At 34.5% G+C, this 17,474-nt stretch overlaps 1 protein-coding gene across 4 annotated transcripts in view; it reads left to right on the top strand.

The window, feature by feature from the left end:
* The window catches only part of CEPT1 (choline/ethanolamine phosphotransferase 1), a 36,451-nt gene that overhangs the window by 13,983 nt on the left and 4,994 nt on the right, over positions 1-17,474 (top strand). For all 4 annotated transcript variants that reach the window (XM_019919704.3, XM_019919703.3, XM_004328752.4 and 1 more), the window contains exon 5: positions 13,099-13,183. In XM_019919704.3, the coding sequence (XP_019775263.1) occupies positions 13,099-13,183 (85 nt within the window). The remainder of the gene's footprint in view (positions 1-13,098; positions 13,184-17,474) is intronic.

Here is a 17,474-nt window from a genome sequence, read left to right as displayed (position 1 = left end):
GTTTATGAAAGCAAAGAGCAACTCTTATCTCCAAATATCATAGCTTAATTAGATTTTATTCTTTTCACATCGTTTTATTTATGAATCTATAAATATCTAAGCTCTTAATAATTTAGTGGATATGAGCACACCATATAGATTACTACTGCCAACAAAATGGCTAACAATTTAAAAAATGAAATAGAAACATTCTTCAAACTCCGAAGTGAATAGTTCCTACGTGGTGATTAGTACTTTTCCGTAAATATTAATGAGTAAACCAGTCTTGGAACAATGTTAAGGATGGAATTCACCAACTGGTGTTTAGTTAAGTATCACAGATCCTATTTACACTGCTTAAGTTAGTCTTTTATTTTTTTCACGGTGTAGGATTAAAAGATAACTTGAGAAAAGACTCTGAAAACTTCATGGAATATCAAAATAAAAATCTTGATGTCAAATGATAGGAGAATATCTTAACCTAATTTCTCATTAAGGCAAATAATTTATGAATTTTAAAATTTTAGATCACTGATAAACTTAGTTTTCTAGGCCTTGAAAAAGCCAGAATGCATAGAAATTTTTAGCTGTTCCCTACAAGTTCACTTCAGGTGATTTTTGCTAACCTTATTTAAATAGAATTTAAGATGTTCTTATGACAGTAAATGAATAATTATTAATACTTTGGATGTTAACTAAAAGACATGTCTTGGAAGAGTTTAAAGATAAAAGGATTTAGAGAACATGTTTAAGGCACATCTCAAGTGACAATAGTGGACATGAGTGTCCAGTTGAAAACTGTATGCCTGTGCATTCATCAGCAGTTTATAAAATGATCTATGCTCAGAAAATATTGAAGATATCTGATATTAGAAAAGAGCAGTAATCGAAAATATTATATGCAGATGTTTTTCCTCAATATTTTCATAGCCTTTACATTATCTCAGTAATGTTTTCATAGTTTTTTTCTGCTTTAGGTAAAAACCACAAATTATGATAGACTTCTAGGATCACTTGGTTTGTCCTAATTCAGTTTTAATTGTTTGTGATGTTACTGTTTTCAAAAATAGCAGAATTTGTAGTATCTGTTTTTCGCATAGTTTATGTTTCATTGGTTATTATCTCACAGTTAACTTTCAAACCCTTATTTTGGAAGCTTATCTAGCCCTAACTTATTTTCTTTCCCTTTCAAGTAAAGCAGCACCAGCTACATGGTGTAGGAACTGAAGGAAGGAAAGAAAATGAACTGTGGAAGCAAGGGAAGAGTTAAATAGACAGTGTTTTTAGCAGTGATTTGCTATCACAACTTTCTTTTTGCCGGTCTTAAAATTTCCCTTGCAGTGTATTCCTTTGATGAAATATATACTTGAAGAACTGAAAGCAGTTCTATATTGTTAAATCATAAGATGCTTATAGGAGTGTGGCAGGAGATAAGGCTGGAGAAGATCCAGAAAATTGAGGGCCTTCTATGTCCTGCTGAGGGCTTTTTATCCTGAATCTATTGAGAACCTTTGCAGGACCTAAAGCAGGGAAATGACAAAAGTACCTTTTGGAAATACCAGTCTAGCAACAATTTGGAGGGTGAATTGGAGTGAGCTGTGACAGAAGTAAGAAGATCCCTTAGGAGCCATCAGCATAATTAAATGTGAGGAACAATGAAATCTGAACTAGCACAATGACAGTGCTATCGAAGAGAAAGGGATAGGTTGGAGAGAGACTTAAGAGGTAGAAACTGTAGGACATAGTCTGTATTTGGTTATGGAGAATGAATGAGAGAGCAGAGACTGGAATGACTCCCAGTTCCCCTCCTTGGGTGGTTGGATGGAAGGTGGAGAAAGGCCCTGCAGGGAGAGGAACCTATTCAAAGGAATAGTTTTATCTAGAACACGTATGTGAGGGATTTTAGACATCCAAATAGAATGAGAATAGCAGAAAACAGAGAGAGCAAGCCTAGAAAGAAGCCCATGAAAATTATTGAACAGCCAGAGTAGGAGGAGGCATACCAGAATGAAAAGCCAGTAGAGGGATGAATTTCAAAAGAGAACAATGCTAAGTGCTGCCAAGACTCAAAATGAGGCCAGACTGTAGGGAACAGAAGTGAACAAAATAAATAAGCACACAGTTAATACAGGTTACTTATAAAATGTGTAGCTGGGATGGCAAGGAGCAAGGTATCAGAGGAGCAAACATGGGCTCAAAGGAAGAAGGGGTTTGTATTTTTAATGGGAAAATTTTGAACATACAGAAGAAACTGACTTAGAAAAGAGATTGAAGACACCTGAAGAAAGAGGGGTGATTTATCGAGCTTAGACTGCTAAAAATGCAGGACCCAAAGGAGTAGAGTATCAGGCAGTTGGGACTAGATTAGGAGCACACTCTCCCTCTGAAACTGTAGTGCTTCCTTATAATGGTGTGGAAAAATATCTAGAAATATCGAGACCAGCTGGACTTAATTTCTCAGTTTAAATTAAATATTTGTATTGTGAAGGATTTTTTTTAATCGACTTTATTTATTTATTTAAATTGGCCGCAGTTTGTGGAATCTTAGTTCCCCCGACAAGGGATCGAACATGCGCCCTTGGCAGTGAAAGCATGGAGTCTTAACCACTGGACCGCCAAGGAATTCCCTAAGGGATTGGTTTTGATTTGGGAAAACTGTATACAGTTTTCTGAAATCTTGCATCCACATTAAAGCAACACCGAATTTAGTTATTTTTAAAATTAAAAGCAAGCTACAACCTTCATAGAAATATACTGCAAGTGCTTTACATTTAAGGAAATATTTATCAGAATACCAATGTAATGGAAGCATATGGAATAATATAGATATTTCTAAAGTAGTTTTAAAAATGCCATTTTAGATTTCACTTTTTTTTTTTTTTTTTTTTTTTTTTTTTTGCGGTACGCGGGCCTCTCACTGTTGTGGCCTCTCCCGTTGCGGAGCACAGGCTCCGGACGCGCAGGCTCAGCGGCCATGGCTCAGGCCCAGCCGCTCTGCGGCATGTGGGATCTTCCCGGACCGGGGCATGAACCCGTGTCCCCTGCATCGGCAGGCGGACTCTCAACCACTGTGCCACCAGGAAGCCCCAGATTTCACATATTTTTTTTTAAGAGCAGATATAATAGGCAGATGTATAGTAGCTTAAATATCGGAGTAAAGTTTATACGTGTGGAAGAGAAAGTCCAAATTTTATTTATTTAATTAGGAAAGGTCAATTCTCAAATATAATTTGAGAAAAGAAATTTTTAAAAATCACTTGCGTTTTGTTCCTCCTTAGGGGAAAGCAGCCTTAGGCATCTTGGGAATTTTATTTTAAAACATTTTTATTTTAATTGTTTTATTTTGATATTTATACACGAGTGACAAAAAAATCATGAGGTTTCTTAATATATATACAATAAATCCAGGTTGTTATATGTTTAATAACCTTATAAAATAGTATATTTACCAAAGAAGAAATTTTGTTTGTTTTTCTTAGTCTCCTAGTGTCCCTATTTTTAGTTTTTAAGTGTGCTTGCACAGAAATTGGCATAATAATTTATCCATAACTAAATAATTTTCATTCACAGTCAAGTATTGTGAAAAAACCAATGTGATTTGGATACTTCTTCCCTGAAAGTATGAGCTATATCTTTGTTCTGATTACTAAAATCTGATTTGCTAAAAGCTGCCTTGCACAGAGAATATCAGTACCTGTCACAGCTAGACAGACCTCTGTCCTGACAGTGCTTCTGGACTGAGTAAGTAGAGAGCTGATGGAGATGGGTACTGCTCATGGGGACCTTCCAGACACAGCTTAGACCTTTAGGATTCTTACTAGCCTGGATGTGAAAAACTGAGGGAGGGATATGGGCTTAGAGGCTAGAACTGCATAGAAGGATTGGGTTAGTGGAAGAAGAGAAGAATTACGAGTTGAAGCTCATTTGTAAACGTTTGTAAAATATTCTTTTAATGTTTATGGATTATATTAAATGGAAGAGTTCACATTTCTTAAGACCTAAACCCTCTATATCCAGATACTTTTAAATATATAACTTGTAGATGTATGTATAGAATCATTTTTATAAATTAAATGCTTAGAAACCCTAAACAATCTACAATAAGACTATATTTCTGTAAAACATAGGTCTTAAAAAATCTTACACACTGTGAAAGGTAAAACTCTTAAGTTATCGTTTCAGAAAAAAAATACTCTTGTTATCTTTTTGGGAGAGAATAAAAGAAAGGAATTATAATAGATTGAACTCAGGCCGGTGTGTCTTGCCTCAAGTGTTATCTCCAAATTATCTGTATATCAGTTTGGGCAAGGCCCATGACTTTTGTGGGCCTCATTTCCCAATTTGTAACGTAAGAGTTTTGGATTACATGATATCTAAGGTTCCTTCTGAGAGTCTATTACTTTTATAGATATTATTTCTACTGTGCTTATTATTTATAGTTATAGCAGGCAGAGTATCTTCACTTTATGACATTTTTCAATTCATGCATCTAGGGTTTCACATTTACATTAGCTAAAAAGCCTGCCACCAACATTTATTCCTATGTAAGTAAATAACTTCTGGCTTTTTCTTTTCTGTAGTTAATTGAAAAAAGTTAATAGGCTGTGTATTTACTAGTAGTGTGACAAATCCAGTTCATCTTCATATCCAAATAACCTCTAAAGAATAAGTATTCAAAGACCTCCTACTTCCAAGTAATTAAAAACTGTTGTCTGTTATATTGGGTTGGCCAAAAAGTTTCTTCGAGTTTTTCCGTAAGATATTATAGAAGACCCCGAATGAACATTTTGGCCAACCCAATACGTAATCCACTTTCTGTGGATTAAGAATTAGGAAATTTCCTATATATAAAATAGATAAACAATAAGGTCCTACTGTATAGCACAGGAAACTATATTCAATATCCTATAATAAACCATAATGGAAAATAATATGAAAAAAATATATGTTATATAACTTATCTATTTATAAAGTATGTTATATAACATATACATACTATATATACATATTGTTATTTTATATATACATATTATATTTTATTAACTGAATCACTTTGCTACACACCAGAAACTAACACAACATTGTAAATCAACTATACTTCAATAAAAAATAAAAGAATTAGGAAGCTTCCTACTAAATTGCTGTATAGGATCTGCCTATCTTTAAATGTTTAAGATTTATCACATGAATTATTAAATACCAGAGATTTTCCTTTTAGTTTCTAGTTTACCTGTTTTGTTTTGTTTTTTTCCTCAGCAATGATTCATTCATTTGGACTCTGCCCATTTAAATTTTATCAAATTATTATAGATAATATCCTAAAACAACTACAGCATTTGTATTAATGTAAAACCTAGATTGTAGTTTGAACTCTCAGATCATCAGGTAAAATCATGGACCTCTTTCTATCTCATTAGCATTCCTCAGTTCTTAATTTTGATTATGTAGTTTTTATTTGAAGCCTGTTCTATACTGCTACTCTATTTCTGTCACCATTGAATTGGATGTTTTAGCTATTTTTACGACTAATAAACTAATCCAATATAGTAGAGAGTTATAATGCTGATGGGGAATTAAGGGAAGAGAAAGGAAAAATGATAAGATTCTTAGACTAGAAACAGGAAACAGGATAAGGAAATGGCCAATTTGATTTTTGCTGTGGCCATATCAAAAGAAGTCATACTTTCACTTTCCCTCTTGCCCCTTCCACATCCATGTGGTAATTTTACTGAAATAGCAGAGGTAGGAGCAGGATGAGGTGTGGAGAAGTGAAGGGTATAAGATGATTAGCGGTTTTTCAAGCACATAGATAGATGACTGTCCACTGGGGCTTCTGGGAAGCATTTCTATCCACAGGGAAGTCTGGATAGGTTCTGGCACTGAGGGGACCTATGTCACAGACAGTGTGATTATTTAGCGAGTAGTATTCACCATTCCTAGGTAATTAAGAATTGACTGCATTTTTAGTTACAGTGTTTCCAGCTGCCTATTTATGAGTCATTTATTCGGTGTATTACAGTTTTAAATTTTAAACTTTTATACTGTTTTGATTTGGGTAAGAAGTATACCTGTATGCATAAGGATAGTAATTGTACTGTATAAATTGTTTCATTGAATCTTTAGATGTCTTTATAAGGAGAATGCTACATTTTAAATCTATTTTTGCTACCTTGTTTTAGTAGGGCTCTTTAGCAAAAGCTCTGAGTAAAGTTATTTTGAAATGTTTGTTTCCTTATGCATAGATTCGATGTTACAGAGTCCCAGATCATAATTATAATATGCCAGCTTCTCACAGGAACCCTGGGTCCTTGGTTCTGGAACTTCACGGTAACTGCTAGAATATTCATGCTGTCCAGTGAACAATGGCGTGAACTCAATAAAGACAGCACCTTTGTCATGCACAGAGTAATTTAAAAACAAAAATTCAAGTTTTCTTGTGGTATTTCACAGACAAACAGGTTATTAGAAAACAAATAATTTTAAGATATAGGGCAATAAAAATCCACCCTATTAAACAAAATTTTTTGAAATATAATATTTCTGGTGATTTGATGCTAAAAACAATTCTCTCTCCCATTTACCTACTGTACCTGGTAACATTTTTGCTCTGAAATATTTTTGAAACAAATACCTTTCCACCATTAAACAGAACTTTTTGGTATTTACATTTTTAACAAAATAAAGCAAGCAGAGTTTTCCTTAGATAGGTTAGTTGAGAGGACTCTTTATAGTAATGTAGGAAAAATTCTGTTTATTCTCTTAATATTCTTTAAGAAACCTGGTACTAGTTTTTCTGCTTCTATTAAATGATCTTGGTTTTAAAAAAATAAAAAATTTAATGTTAGAAGCTATTCTCACTTCTATTTGTTTTGTTTACTGTTTTCCTCTCTTAGTTGTGCTTTAAAAACTAAGTATTCTTAGCTTTTCATGTTACTGTAGTTATTCTTTGAATACCCTCCTTTTTCTGTTTTGTTTTGGTAAATACCTATTTCCTTAATTAATGCTAAGAGAGGAAGTAATAATATCTTTTTTCTTTCATATTAGAATTGTAATTTTGGCCTTATGACTTTTGAAAGTTTAAAAAGATTTATTAAGAAATGGTTTCCCAGTGGAATTTTCCAGAATCCTTCACACTTTAGTATGGTAAGGTTTATTTACAAGAAAAATAGATTTTTTTAAAAATTTTGCAGTTTAGGGAGTATTGGGGAACTGTTCATATTACAGATCATTCTATCAATACAAGGCAGCATTAGGTTTTGTGCATTGAGTCCCCATACCCAAACATGCTTCAATAATATGATAGAAATAGTGAGTCTCTGATAGCAGTTCTTTCTGAAAGGTATCTTGTTGCATTATAAATCCAGTTATTCAGTGGTAGTAATGATGGCTTTGGGGACAAATCAATAGTGAGGGATATCCTACATCATGTTTTCAAATAAACTTGGAATATGGAGTATACTAAAAAGTACTATAGGCATGTTTTAGGAGCAAAACTAAAGCCATTTTCAATTGAATTTACAATGTATTGGCATAATTATTTGTGGGATTCCCACCTAGAGTAGAATAATATGCATAGCTCAGGATGTGTCATTCTTTAGCACTCCTTTACACTTAACCTGTTTCTGGTACTTTCTCCAAAGACCTGAAGCTTTATGCTCACTGCAGTTGTCTAGATTTATAATTTTTGATAGCTCATTTATTAATATTAATTAAACTTACAAAAGGTTTTTTTCCACCAATGTTCTTAAAGAAATTAATAGTCAGGATACTATTATTTACCTTCACCTTGTCTGTCTATGATAACAAAGTACCCTCTGTTTATAGAACCCTTCCTATTAAAATGTTTCTAGAACTAAAGCATTTTAACATCTTGAAAAATGTTTTGGAAATACATTTTTTCTTCAGATATATTGTCTTCACTTTTATCAGTTGCTAACTTGCAGAGATTTTCCTTTGCTTTTAATGTGTGTTGCTTTAACTGATTTGGTCATTGAAATGAAATTGTCAGATGTACTTTCTTTTTTCTTTACAAAGTCAGAGGAAAATATAAGCTTCAGAAAGGGTTGTTCTTTGTAATTTGTCTCCAAATTATTTTAATTTATTAGCATCTAAACTTCCTGTGTTAGCTATTGCCTGTGGTATTCTGCCATTTTAGGGAAAACTGTGTTAGAATGCAAGAACCTTCATCCTGAAACATACAGACATCTTAGTGATAACAAGTTAAAAACGTATGACAAATGTTTGTCCCAGCTGATTAGCAGACTAAAAATTAGAAGAGTTTTAGCACTGTGTAGGAACAACACTAATTCCTTTCAAGGCTCTGCCACTTATCATTTCTGTAACCTTTGAAAAGTCACTTACCCTATCTGACCAGATTTCCTCATCTATAAAATGGTGGTAATATTTCCTACCTCCTAGGATAGTTGTAAAGATTAAAAGAGTAAAACATGTTATGTGCTGACTACAGTGCTTGTCATAGTGTTTATTATCATTATTGTTGCAATTTAAGACCTGTGTTAGTAATTCCCAATAATTTCCAGATTTCTTTCAAAATTGATTGTGCTATTTTGAGAGGAAGAATATGTCCATGATCCCTTTATTTAACTCTGAGATTACTACTAAATGAGGTGAGAGGACTGTCTTCTAATTTTTCTGTTGCCAAAGGTGATAAGGATAGGCTGCCCCCTTAAATTTGAGACCTAAACTTTAGTTCCTCTTAGAGGACTTGTTCTATTCTAGCTTTTGCCTGTTTTTCTCTTATTCAAAGTCACTGGGTGGGTTGTTGTTTTATTTTAGTCTTCTCAGATAGTCTAAAGATCTGTATAGTCACTCATGTGGTAGATAATACTGTTTTAAATAATTCAGCTTATCTCAAAAATAGATGCTTAGACTTTCTCTATATATAACACTTGACTTTAAAATACTCGTAGTTGTCACTCAGCTGTATAGTTAATGTTAGTAACATTAAGCTTGTCATGCGCAGTTTGCCCCTTATGAAGGGTAGAAAGTAAAATATTGGAAGGCAGTATGTTTAATTTCTAGGTCAATCTTCATTCCGGTCTACTAGTACTTCACCCACCCTGGTAAAATATATAATGAGTACCATATTCTGCTTATGTATAAGTTCCCTAGAACATCAGATCCATTTACAAATAATTGCAAATCTGTAGTTAACAGCAATCTAATCCTTGACTAAGACTCCAGCCCCCTTCAATGACTTTCTAAGCAAAATGCTTCTTTTAAAATAGTAGCTAACAAGTCAAATTGTACAAATCAGAATTTCTATGACATTGCGAATCTAGCCCTAGTGCGTATTCTCTATTAAAACCAAGCTGGTAGCCAACCCAGTTACAACGAAATTATATTTATTATGTATAGTTTAATTTAAAAAATTATGTTTCCAAATTAACTGCAAGTATAGTTTAATTTAAAAAATTATGTTTCCAAATTAACTGCAAGTATATCTTTGAAATGCATATGCCATATGTAGATGAAAACTAGATTAAATTGTCTTATTTCTGATATTGAAAATGCTAGGAAATGACGATTAACATGCTTATCAACGCTCACAGAATGTCAGTTAAATCCCTTCACATTCCTCAGTTAATGCTGAGTCTTGTTGGAATTCAAACCAAATGCATTTGTTAGGAATCTCTCTGAACACTAAGAAATAAAAATGAGACATTCAAAATAGAAATTTTCTTTATAGTTAGCTAACTTAGATGGTTTGGAGTTGTTGCACCCCTTAATCACTTTTAAAAGCTGTACTTCTCATGAAATAGCTGTCCTGATCAGGGAACTTTTTAAGCTTTCTCTGGTGATGAAGCCTCCCTAGGATCCGCACTCCAACTAGAAAGCTTCTATTTCTTTTTAGTTAAACAAGTTGAAGTTAAAATTACTCATATTTATTTAGGACGCCTTGATATCTTTACCTCTTATTTAGTTGACCATTAGGATGTTGTAAGGAGTGATGGGCCCAAGGGATTTGTTATGAGTGTTGAAGGTTATTTTCACTGTGGACTGCCACACTTACAGCTCCCCTGTCAGAAAGATGGGAGAGCTCAATCTCCACAACTGGTTTGCTTTTCTCCACCTTTCTTCTGTGACAACCATTAGAATGGGTTGTTTGTTGCTGGCTTGTTGTAGTAATTTAAGTGTGTTCTGACCAGAGTACTCATGGATTATCCACAGCAGTTGGGAAAGTTCTTTTTGTCCTTTGACAAAACCTATACTAAAATAAAGTAGAAATAAGAAATTATTTAAGCAATACAAGTCAAGATATTTAAATACTTTCATGGTTATAGTAAATTATGTTTATTATCGTCTAATTTCCCCCCTCTGAAACTTTTAGGCTGTGAAAATCTAATGCTATAGTTAAAAGATTTGTTTTCCCATGTCTTTTTTAAAAAGTCACTCTGGTGTTTTAGGTGGTTTTCTACCACATAGCCCTTGTCCCTTGAAGGGCTTATTTTTGGTGTAGTTGTGGAGGTTGTTTTTTTTGTTTGTTTTTGTTTTAGAGAAATAGTTCCAACACTTGGAAATATTATCACCCATGTTATTATTTTGGAAATAACAAGTGACTACATAAATGCCAAATTCCTGCCTTATATAATATTCTCTAGATAATTATGTCTTTCCTGCATAGCCAAAAAGCATAAAATGAGCCCCCTCCTAATATGTGTTACAGTAAATTCAACCCATATTGAGAGACTTCTTAGTGGAAGGGTGGAAAAATGGACTGTCAGGTAACCACTTCTCTTCTAAACAGAATCATTAACTCTTGTTCACTGTTAATCATTTCTGCCACCTGTCCCACTTAGCTTGCTTAGTTTCTCTCTTTCGGGATGGCCTCGCACTGCGCGTTTTTTCATTGACAGTCAAGATTAGAGCCACACATCTAGAAGTGGTGATAGGCAATTCTCATGATTCAGAGCAGGAGGGTTTTATCCTGGAGTACAGAGTATTCCGCTAAATCAGATAATCACACAGGAAAAAATGTTCTTAACTAACTACCAACTGGTAAGTAAGTTTTCCCTGACTCTCCCTCCTAACATTAAGGCATTGTTGATCTAAATTCAGTGATAATATCTGAACGGTTTACAGAATTCTGTCTTCCAAAATTTCCAAACAGGCTAATCCATAAAAATTTCCCAGGAATCCCAGTTTGGGCTTTGTAAAGATCTTTCATGTTTCCTAATCTCTTTTACTTACATTCATCCAAGGTACAAAGATTAATTGCATGAGGTTCCCTCCATTTTTATTTTGTAATTCTATACTTCTGGCCCTTCCCCTCCCAAAAGGCTACTTCACATATCCAGCAAAATGTTGTAAGATGTCTACCCTCCTCCACCCAAGACAGAGTCGATCATCTTTGACACCTGCTTAGTCTCCTGAGTCTGCTACTGAGTGTAATTCCCCTTATTGGCAACATCACTCACCAGGTCAGCTCTACAGATTCTTTTGAGCCTAATTCAGTCCATTTTTTTTTCAATAAATGTGTATATCAAGATAACTACATCACTATATGTTTGCAGCTTAATATGCTTCTATTTAAAAAACATTCTTGAGCAATCAAAGATAATTTTTTTTAGTTGTGAGAGATTGGTCTCAATCTGGTTATTTATTATGAGCATAAAACTTACATGTCTTAAGCTCACATGATAGATTGTCTGCTTGAAGTATCAATTTTAGAAATGGGGGCTCTATTCTGCTCTGGGATTTGAACCCCCTTGCTGTTGTTGCTATCAGTTTTCTTAGACTGAATTTTTTTTTAAGTTTACCTTCTTAATAGATAAATTATTCACTTTGTTTAAAAACTAACATTATAAAAAAGGTGTGCAGTGAATAGTCTCCTTCTCATCCTCATCTCCAGCTGTCCAGTTCCCACACTGTCCTCTCCAATAGGTACCCACTGTTCTTAGTTTGTAATGTATCTTTCCAGAAATTTGTTATGTAATTATCAGCAAAAATTAAAATGTAATATTATTTTTCTTCTTTTTTTATGCAAAAAGTTCATATACACATTCTGCAGCATTTTTCTTCACCCAATATAACTTTGATATTTTTCCATGTCACCACTAGAGAGCTACCCCACTCTTTTTTTAAAAGCTACCCAATAGTTCACTGTATGGAAGTACCATAATTTCTATAACTACTCCCTCATTGAGAGATATTTTTAAAGTTTTGCAACTATTAATAATGCTGTAATAAATAACCTTGTACAGACATTTTGTGCAAGCATATCTGTAGCGTAAATCAGTAAAAAAATTAAAAGGCATTTGGATCCAGTAATCTGAGAATGACAATCTCAAGATTATAAAAAGTGCTAGTTTACAGAGGGAAAGGAACACCAGTTTTTGCTTTGCTCCTCAGTCTTCAGAATATGCCCATATTCTTTTTTCAGACTTTCAGGCTTCTAATTTCTACTGCCCTGTTTTTGTACCAGGTTTGTCTCTTCTTGACTATAAGATCATTTTCAGCAACCTCAAAGCTAATTCTTGGCTGCTTTCAGTATCTTCTTTCTAGACGTCTTAGAGTAGTTGACCTAATAAGCGTAAGAATTTGATTGAGAATTGGGTGAATTTTTTTTTTCACACCCACATCATGGAAGGCATTAAATGAATATATCTAAAGGGCAGTAAGTTTTGCCAAGGTATCAGAGATTTATGTTACTTTAGTAAAAGCTCGCCATTTCTTCCATTTGATACTACAAAGCACTTATTTGAAGATCTCATATTATATAGCAGTACAATGCAATCCTCTGCTTGACATTCAAAATTTAATACACACACACTTTTTTCTTTTCTTTTTTTTTTTTTTTTTTTTTTTTGGTGAGAAAGGTTAAGCTGTAGTTTCAGCCCAACTTCAATGAGTCAGAAATTTTCTTTAGAAAGGAGGGGTTTTTATTGCTCTGTGAAATTCATCAAATGAAATTAAAACGCTCTGGATTTTATTTGATTTTGCTCATAACAAATTTTTGACACCTCCTTCTCCCCTTTCCTCAATATTTGAGATTTTTTTCTATTGTGCATGATAGAGGAATGCTGCTAAGCTTGCAAGTAATTAACCTGAAATTGTTTTGAGTAATTCTGCTTTTTTGGATTTTTTGTACCTAATCAGAATTGATGTGACTGAAGTGCAAATCTTCATAATAATCATGCATTTGCTGGCAGTGATTGGAGGACCACCTTTTTGGCAATCTATGGTAACTCTGCACATTGTGTATCCCATATAATGCATGTTGTCTTTTGCTTGTGTTTTTCTAATATAGTATAATCCAGTTAAAGGATGATATGTAAAATTATTTTATTCTTTCTGGAAACAAAAAGTCACAGCAATGATAGGACACAAACTTCTCTTTAGGGCATAGTGAATTTTACTACTTGGGGTTATGTTGTACAGTAGGTCCATTTCAGGGTTATTTTTGAAGGCTATCAGAATTATTATTTGTCGTCCTATTTTACAGCTGAGGAAACAGCAGGTAGTGTATCAAGTTAACCAATGACAAGATTAAACCAAATATTTTATTCTCTTTCTGAGCTACATGAGTCTACTAATTTCTCCGTTATATGCTTAAAGCTGAGTAACAAATCTTGGTAGTAAATTAACTCTGGCCCCAGAACAGAATAAGTGCTTATTGAAATCAGTGCCTTAGGATTGTTTTCACAAGCCAGGACCTTGATTTTCAACTTGACTTGAAATACAGTCACCCCTACAAACACAAGTTCTTTTCCACAAACTTCTGAAAGAGCGAATATAATATATATAATACGGGGGCCAAGAACACAGTCTCAGGAACCAGACTGCCTGAGTTTGATCCTGGCTTCACTGCCTACTGTATGAACTTGATCTGTTATTCAACTCTTGTGGCTTAGTTTTCTTCTCTGTAAAATGAAGACAATAATAGTACCTGTCTTATAAGGTTATTTTGTGTATTAAATGGGTATGTGTAAAGCACTCAGACCAGTGCCTATCAAATAATGAGCCCTCAATAGAAGTTGTTGCTGCTCTTACAGTTGGCATGTTTGCTACTCCTAAACAAACACAGTTCATAAAAATCAGATTAATTTTAAAGTATAAGGGAAATTTACTGAGCAAGATTTTTCCCTTACCTAACTCACTTTATGATGGTAAATTAGATACTTAAGGAAGTGTAATTAACATGCTTCCCTAAGTATCTATTACCAGAAATTGTTTAATGCCTTTTGTTGGGAGGATAGTGTTGTGAGGAGAGAGAAGATGAAGGAATAAAGAAAATCCATAGTCAACCAGGAAAATTCTGAAACTGTTCATTCATGTACATAATATCATTCAAAATCACATCTTTTTTTACACATTAGTCTCAAAAGTCAATACTGTCTCTAGTGACATCTGAGGTCTATAGATACATACACACTGTATACATATAGATCTATATCTATAGATCTTGGATTTCACTAGAATGTTACTACTTTTGCTCTTGTGTAGGTTAAATAGTTAGCAGTTATAAATAGCTATAAAACTATTAAATAGTTAATAGTTTTAAACAATTTGGCTGTAGAAGAAGGAAAGAAAAGATTTTCTTTTCCTGAAACTAGGTAATAAAGCCTAAAGCCTACCTCCCACTTAATTTTTTTTTAATTTCTTCACTATATTGATTATTATTTTCATAGGCTTTGTGTTTTATACCAAGATCTCTCCCCCTCCAAAATTATTTTGCATATCTTACACACATATAAATTACCTTTAATGTTTCAGCATATCAGTAACAAAAAAAATGGGATTTCTGGCTTAATCATCCAAAATCAAGTCAGCATCAGGTATATACCCCTAATTATCTGTATCAGCATGGAGGTACAGAAAGCATTGTTTTCAGTGCAGTTATGTATTCATGCAGGCTATACACATATCCATAATTTTTAGGTGGTGCCTGGTAGCAAATTTGCTTCAGGTAAACTTGTCACCTTTCTTTATTAGAATTTATATACACAATCTATACATGTACATAACATGTAATTTTTTTTTCTTTTAAAAGGATCAAATATTTTATCCTATCTTTATTGGCAATTAAGATAATATAATCATTCTTTTTTATTATATGTTTTTAAAAAGTAATCTGAGGAACTCTCAGATCCAAGACTGAAATGGAGGTTGCAGTAGGGAAAGAGATTCACGGGCCACTGTCTTATTATTAGCATCGTTGGTTCTACTGTTACCATCATTAAAATAAAAGGAAAGGACTGGACTTTTCTGGTGATATTCGGAGGCTTAGAGAAATACTCTGGGTTCTTTGAGCAGATTTCAGTACAGATTCCCATAATTGACTTCAAACCACTGTATTTCTTTTTTTCTTTATCCTTGGCCCTGTGGGCTCATTGCTGAATATGCTGTTTTGAATTGCATTGTGTTCATTCAGGAAAGACTACTACATGCAGTGCTCTGATTTATTTGTGTGCCAAAATGGAGAGAAGATATTTAGGGCCTAGCTGTGAAATTTTTATCTCTTTTGAGGTTGAGGCCATGAAATGGAAATTGCCTTCCAAATCCTTATTAGAAGACTTTTACTGATACTTAAGAAAGCAACTTTATAGTAAAAACAAACAAAAACAGTGCAAATGTCTTCTTAAAGCTGATTTTAGAAAATCAGCTGTTTTGCAAAGGTAAGTGATTTCTATCTACTGCTTACTGATTACCCATTTCTTGCCTTTTTTTTTAATTCAAAGAGTTTTGTTTTTTGTGTTTTGTTTTTGCGGTACGCGGGCCTCTCACTGTTGTGGCCTCTCCAGTTGCAGAGCACAGGCTCCGGATGCGCAGGCTCAGCAGCCATGGCTCACGGGCCCAGCCGCTCCGCGGCATGCGGGATCTTCCCGGACCGGGGCACGAACCCGTGTCCCCTGCATCAGCAGGCGGACTCTCAACCACTGTGCCACCAGGGAAGCCCAGAGATGTTTTTTTACCAAAGGTTGTAGTTAGTTTTTGTTGGTTTTGGTTGGTTGGGTTTTTTGTGTGTGCATGGTTTGTGTTTTGGTTCCCCCGCCCTTTTTTACGGAAAGAAATTATTTTCATGCACAAAAGTTAGTATATGGTTTACACATTGCAAAAAACAAGACTTTTTTTGTGTATTGCTTCCCTAAAAGAATATATCCTTTTGGGATGTCTTGGAACTATCTTCTATCATATATATAACTCTTTAAGAAAAGAATGTCATCACTTTGGAAGGGACCCATAAAATCCCCTCACAGTTACTTTCACTGACATTTGATTCTTTTAAAAGTAGTAGCTGAGGACTTCCCTGATGGCGCAGTGGTTAAGAATCCACCTGCCAATGCAGGGGACACAGGTTTGATCCCTGGTCCGGGAAGATCCCACATGCCACAGAGCAACTAAGCCCGTGCGCCGTAACTACTGAGCTTGTGCTCTAGAGCCCGCAAGCCACAACTACTGAGCCCGTGTGCTGCAGCTACTGAAGCCCACGTGTTCTAGGGCCCATGTGCTGCAACTACTGAAGCCAGCGTGCCTAGAGCTTATGCTCCACAACAAGAGAAGCCACCGCAATGAGAAGCCCACGCACCACAACAAAGTAGCCCCCGCTCGCCACAACTAGAGAAAGACCATGTGCAGCAACAAAGACCCAATGCAGCCAAAGATAAAAATTAAAAAAAAAAAAAAGTAGTAGTAGATTAAACGTGTAATAAACCAGGAGACACCTTCTGGAATCCAGTTAAGGCAAATGGTGGGTGTTACTACAGGTGAAGTTTCAGAATTCATTAGGTAGAACTGAAGACGTGCTATATAGTGTAATTTATTTGTATCTCATTCTTAAACTAAAAGACTTAAGTAGTGGCTTTATACTTAACTAAATCAGACATTATAAACAGGCATTCCCACATTCTTTGGAAGGAAGTATCTAATCTCAAAATGATACTTTCTGTTTCTGCTGAAATTTACAAAGCCTGTAAGAATATTTTATTATGCTCATAAGAAAACTTGTCTAACAGCTTAGTAACTGATACTCTGCATTAATCCAAACGATTAAACCAAAATCTGTGTCCATTTAATCTGGTACACCTGAGAATTTAAGATTTTTTTTAATCTCTGAAAAATGAACTACATTAAACTGATATTATTTGGCTACATAATTTTATGGCATGAATCCAGAGGATTTTACCCTAGCTGTAGAGCAGACACCATGACCCAAGGGAGTTCTTATTCTTCCCAGTCTCAAAGACCATTGACATTCTGGGTAGGCCTGAGATAAAAGTGTTTTTAGTACAGCTTTCTGGCTGTTTCTATAGAGTGGATGCACTTTGATCACCCTGGATATGTTCCAGGAGGCTGAGGACAGAAAGAAAGATTGGGAAGGACAATGTGTCCACCCTCCTTGATCTTCAGTGTGAGGTAAAAATGGCAATAATTTTAATACTTTTTAAAAGTGATTGATCAGTGCTGATTTTTAAGTGATCACCTGGTGAGACTTGGGGTTCCTCTGACTTCCGCTTTCCCTTCATGTTGCCTCA

Source organism: Tursiops truncatus, chromosome 1 (assembly GCF_011762595.2).
Source record: "Tursiops truncatus isolate mTurTru1 chromosome 1, mTurTru1.mat.Y, whole genome shotgun sequence".
NCBI lineage: Eukaryota > Metazoa > Chordata > Mammalia > Artiodactyla > Delphinidae > Tursiops > Tursiops truncatus.
The sequence above is the reverse complement of the archived record's forward strand: the minus strand, read 5'-3'. Positions and strand labels throughout refer to the sequence as shown.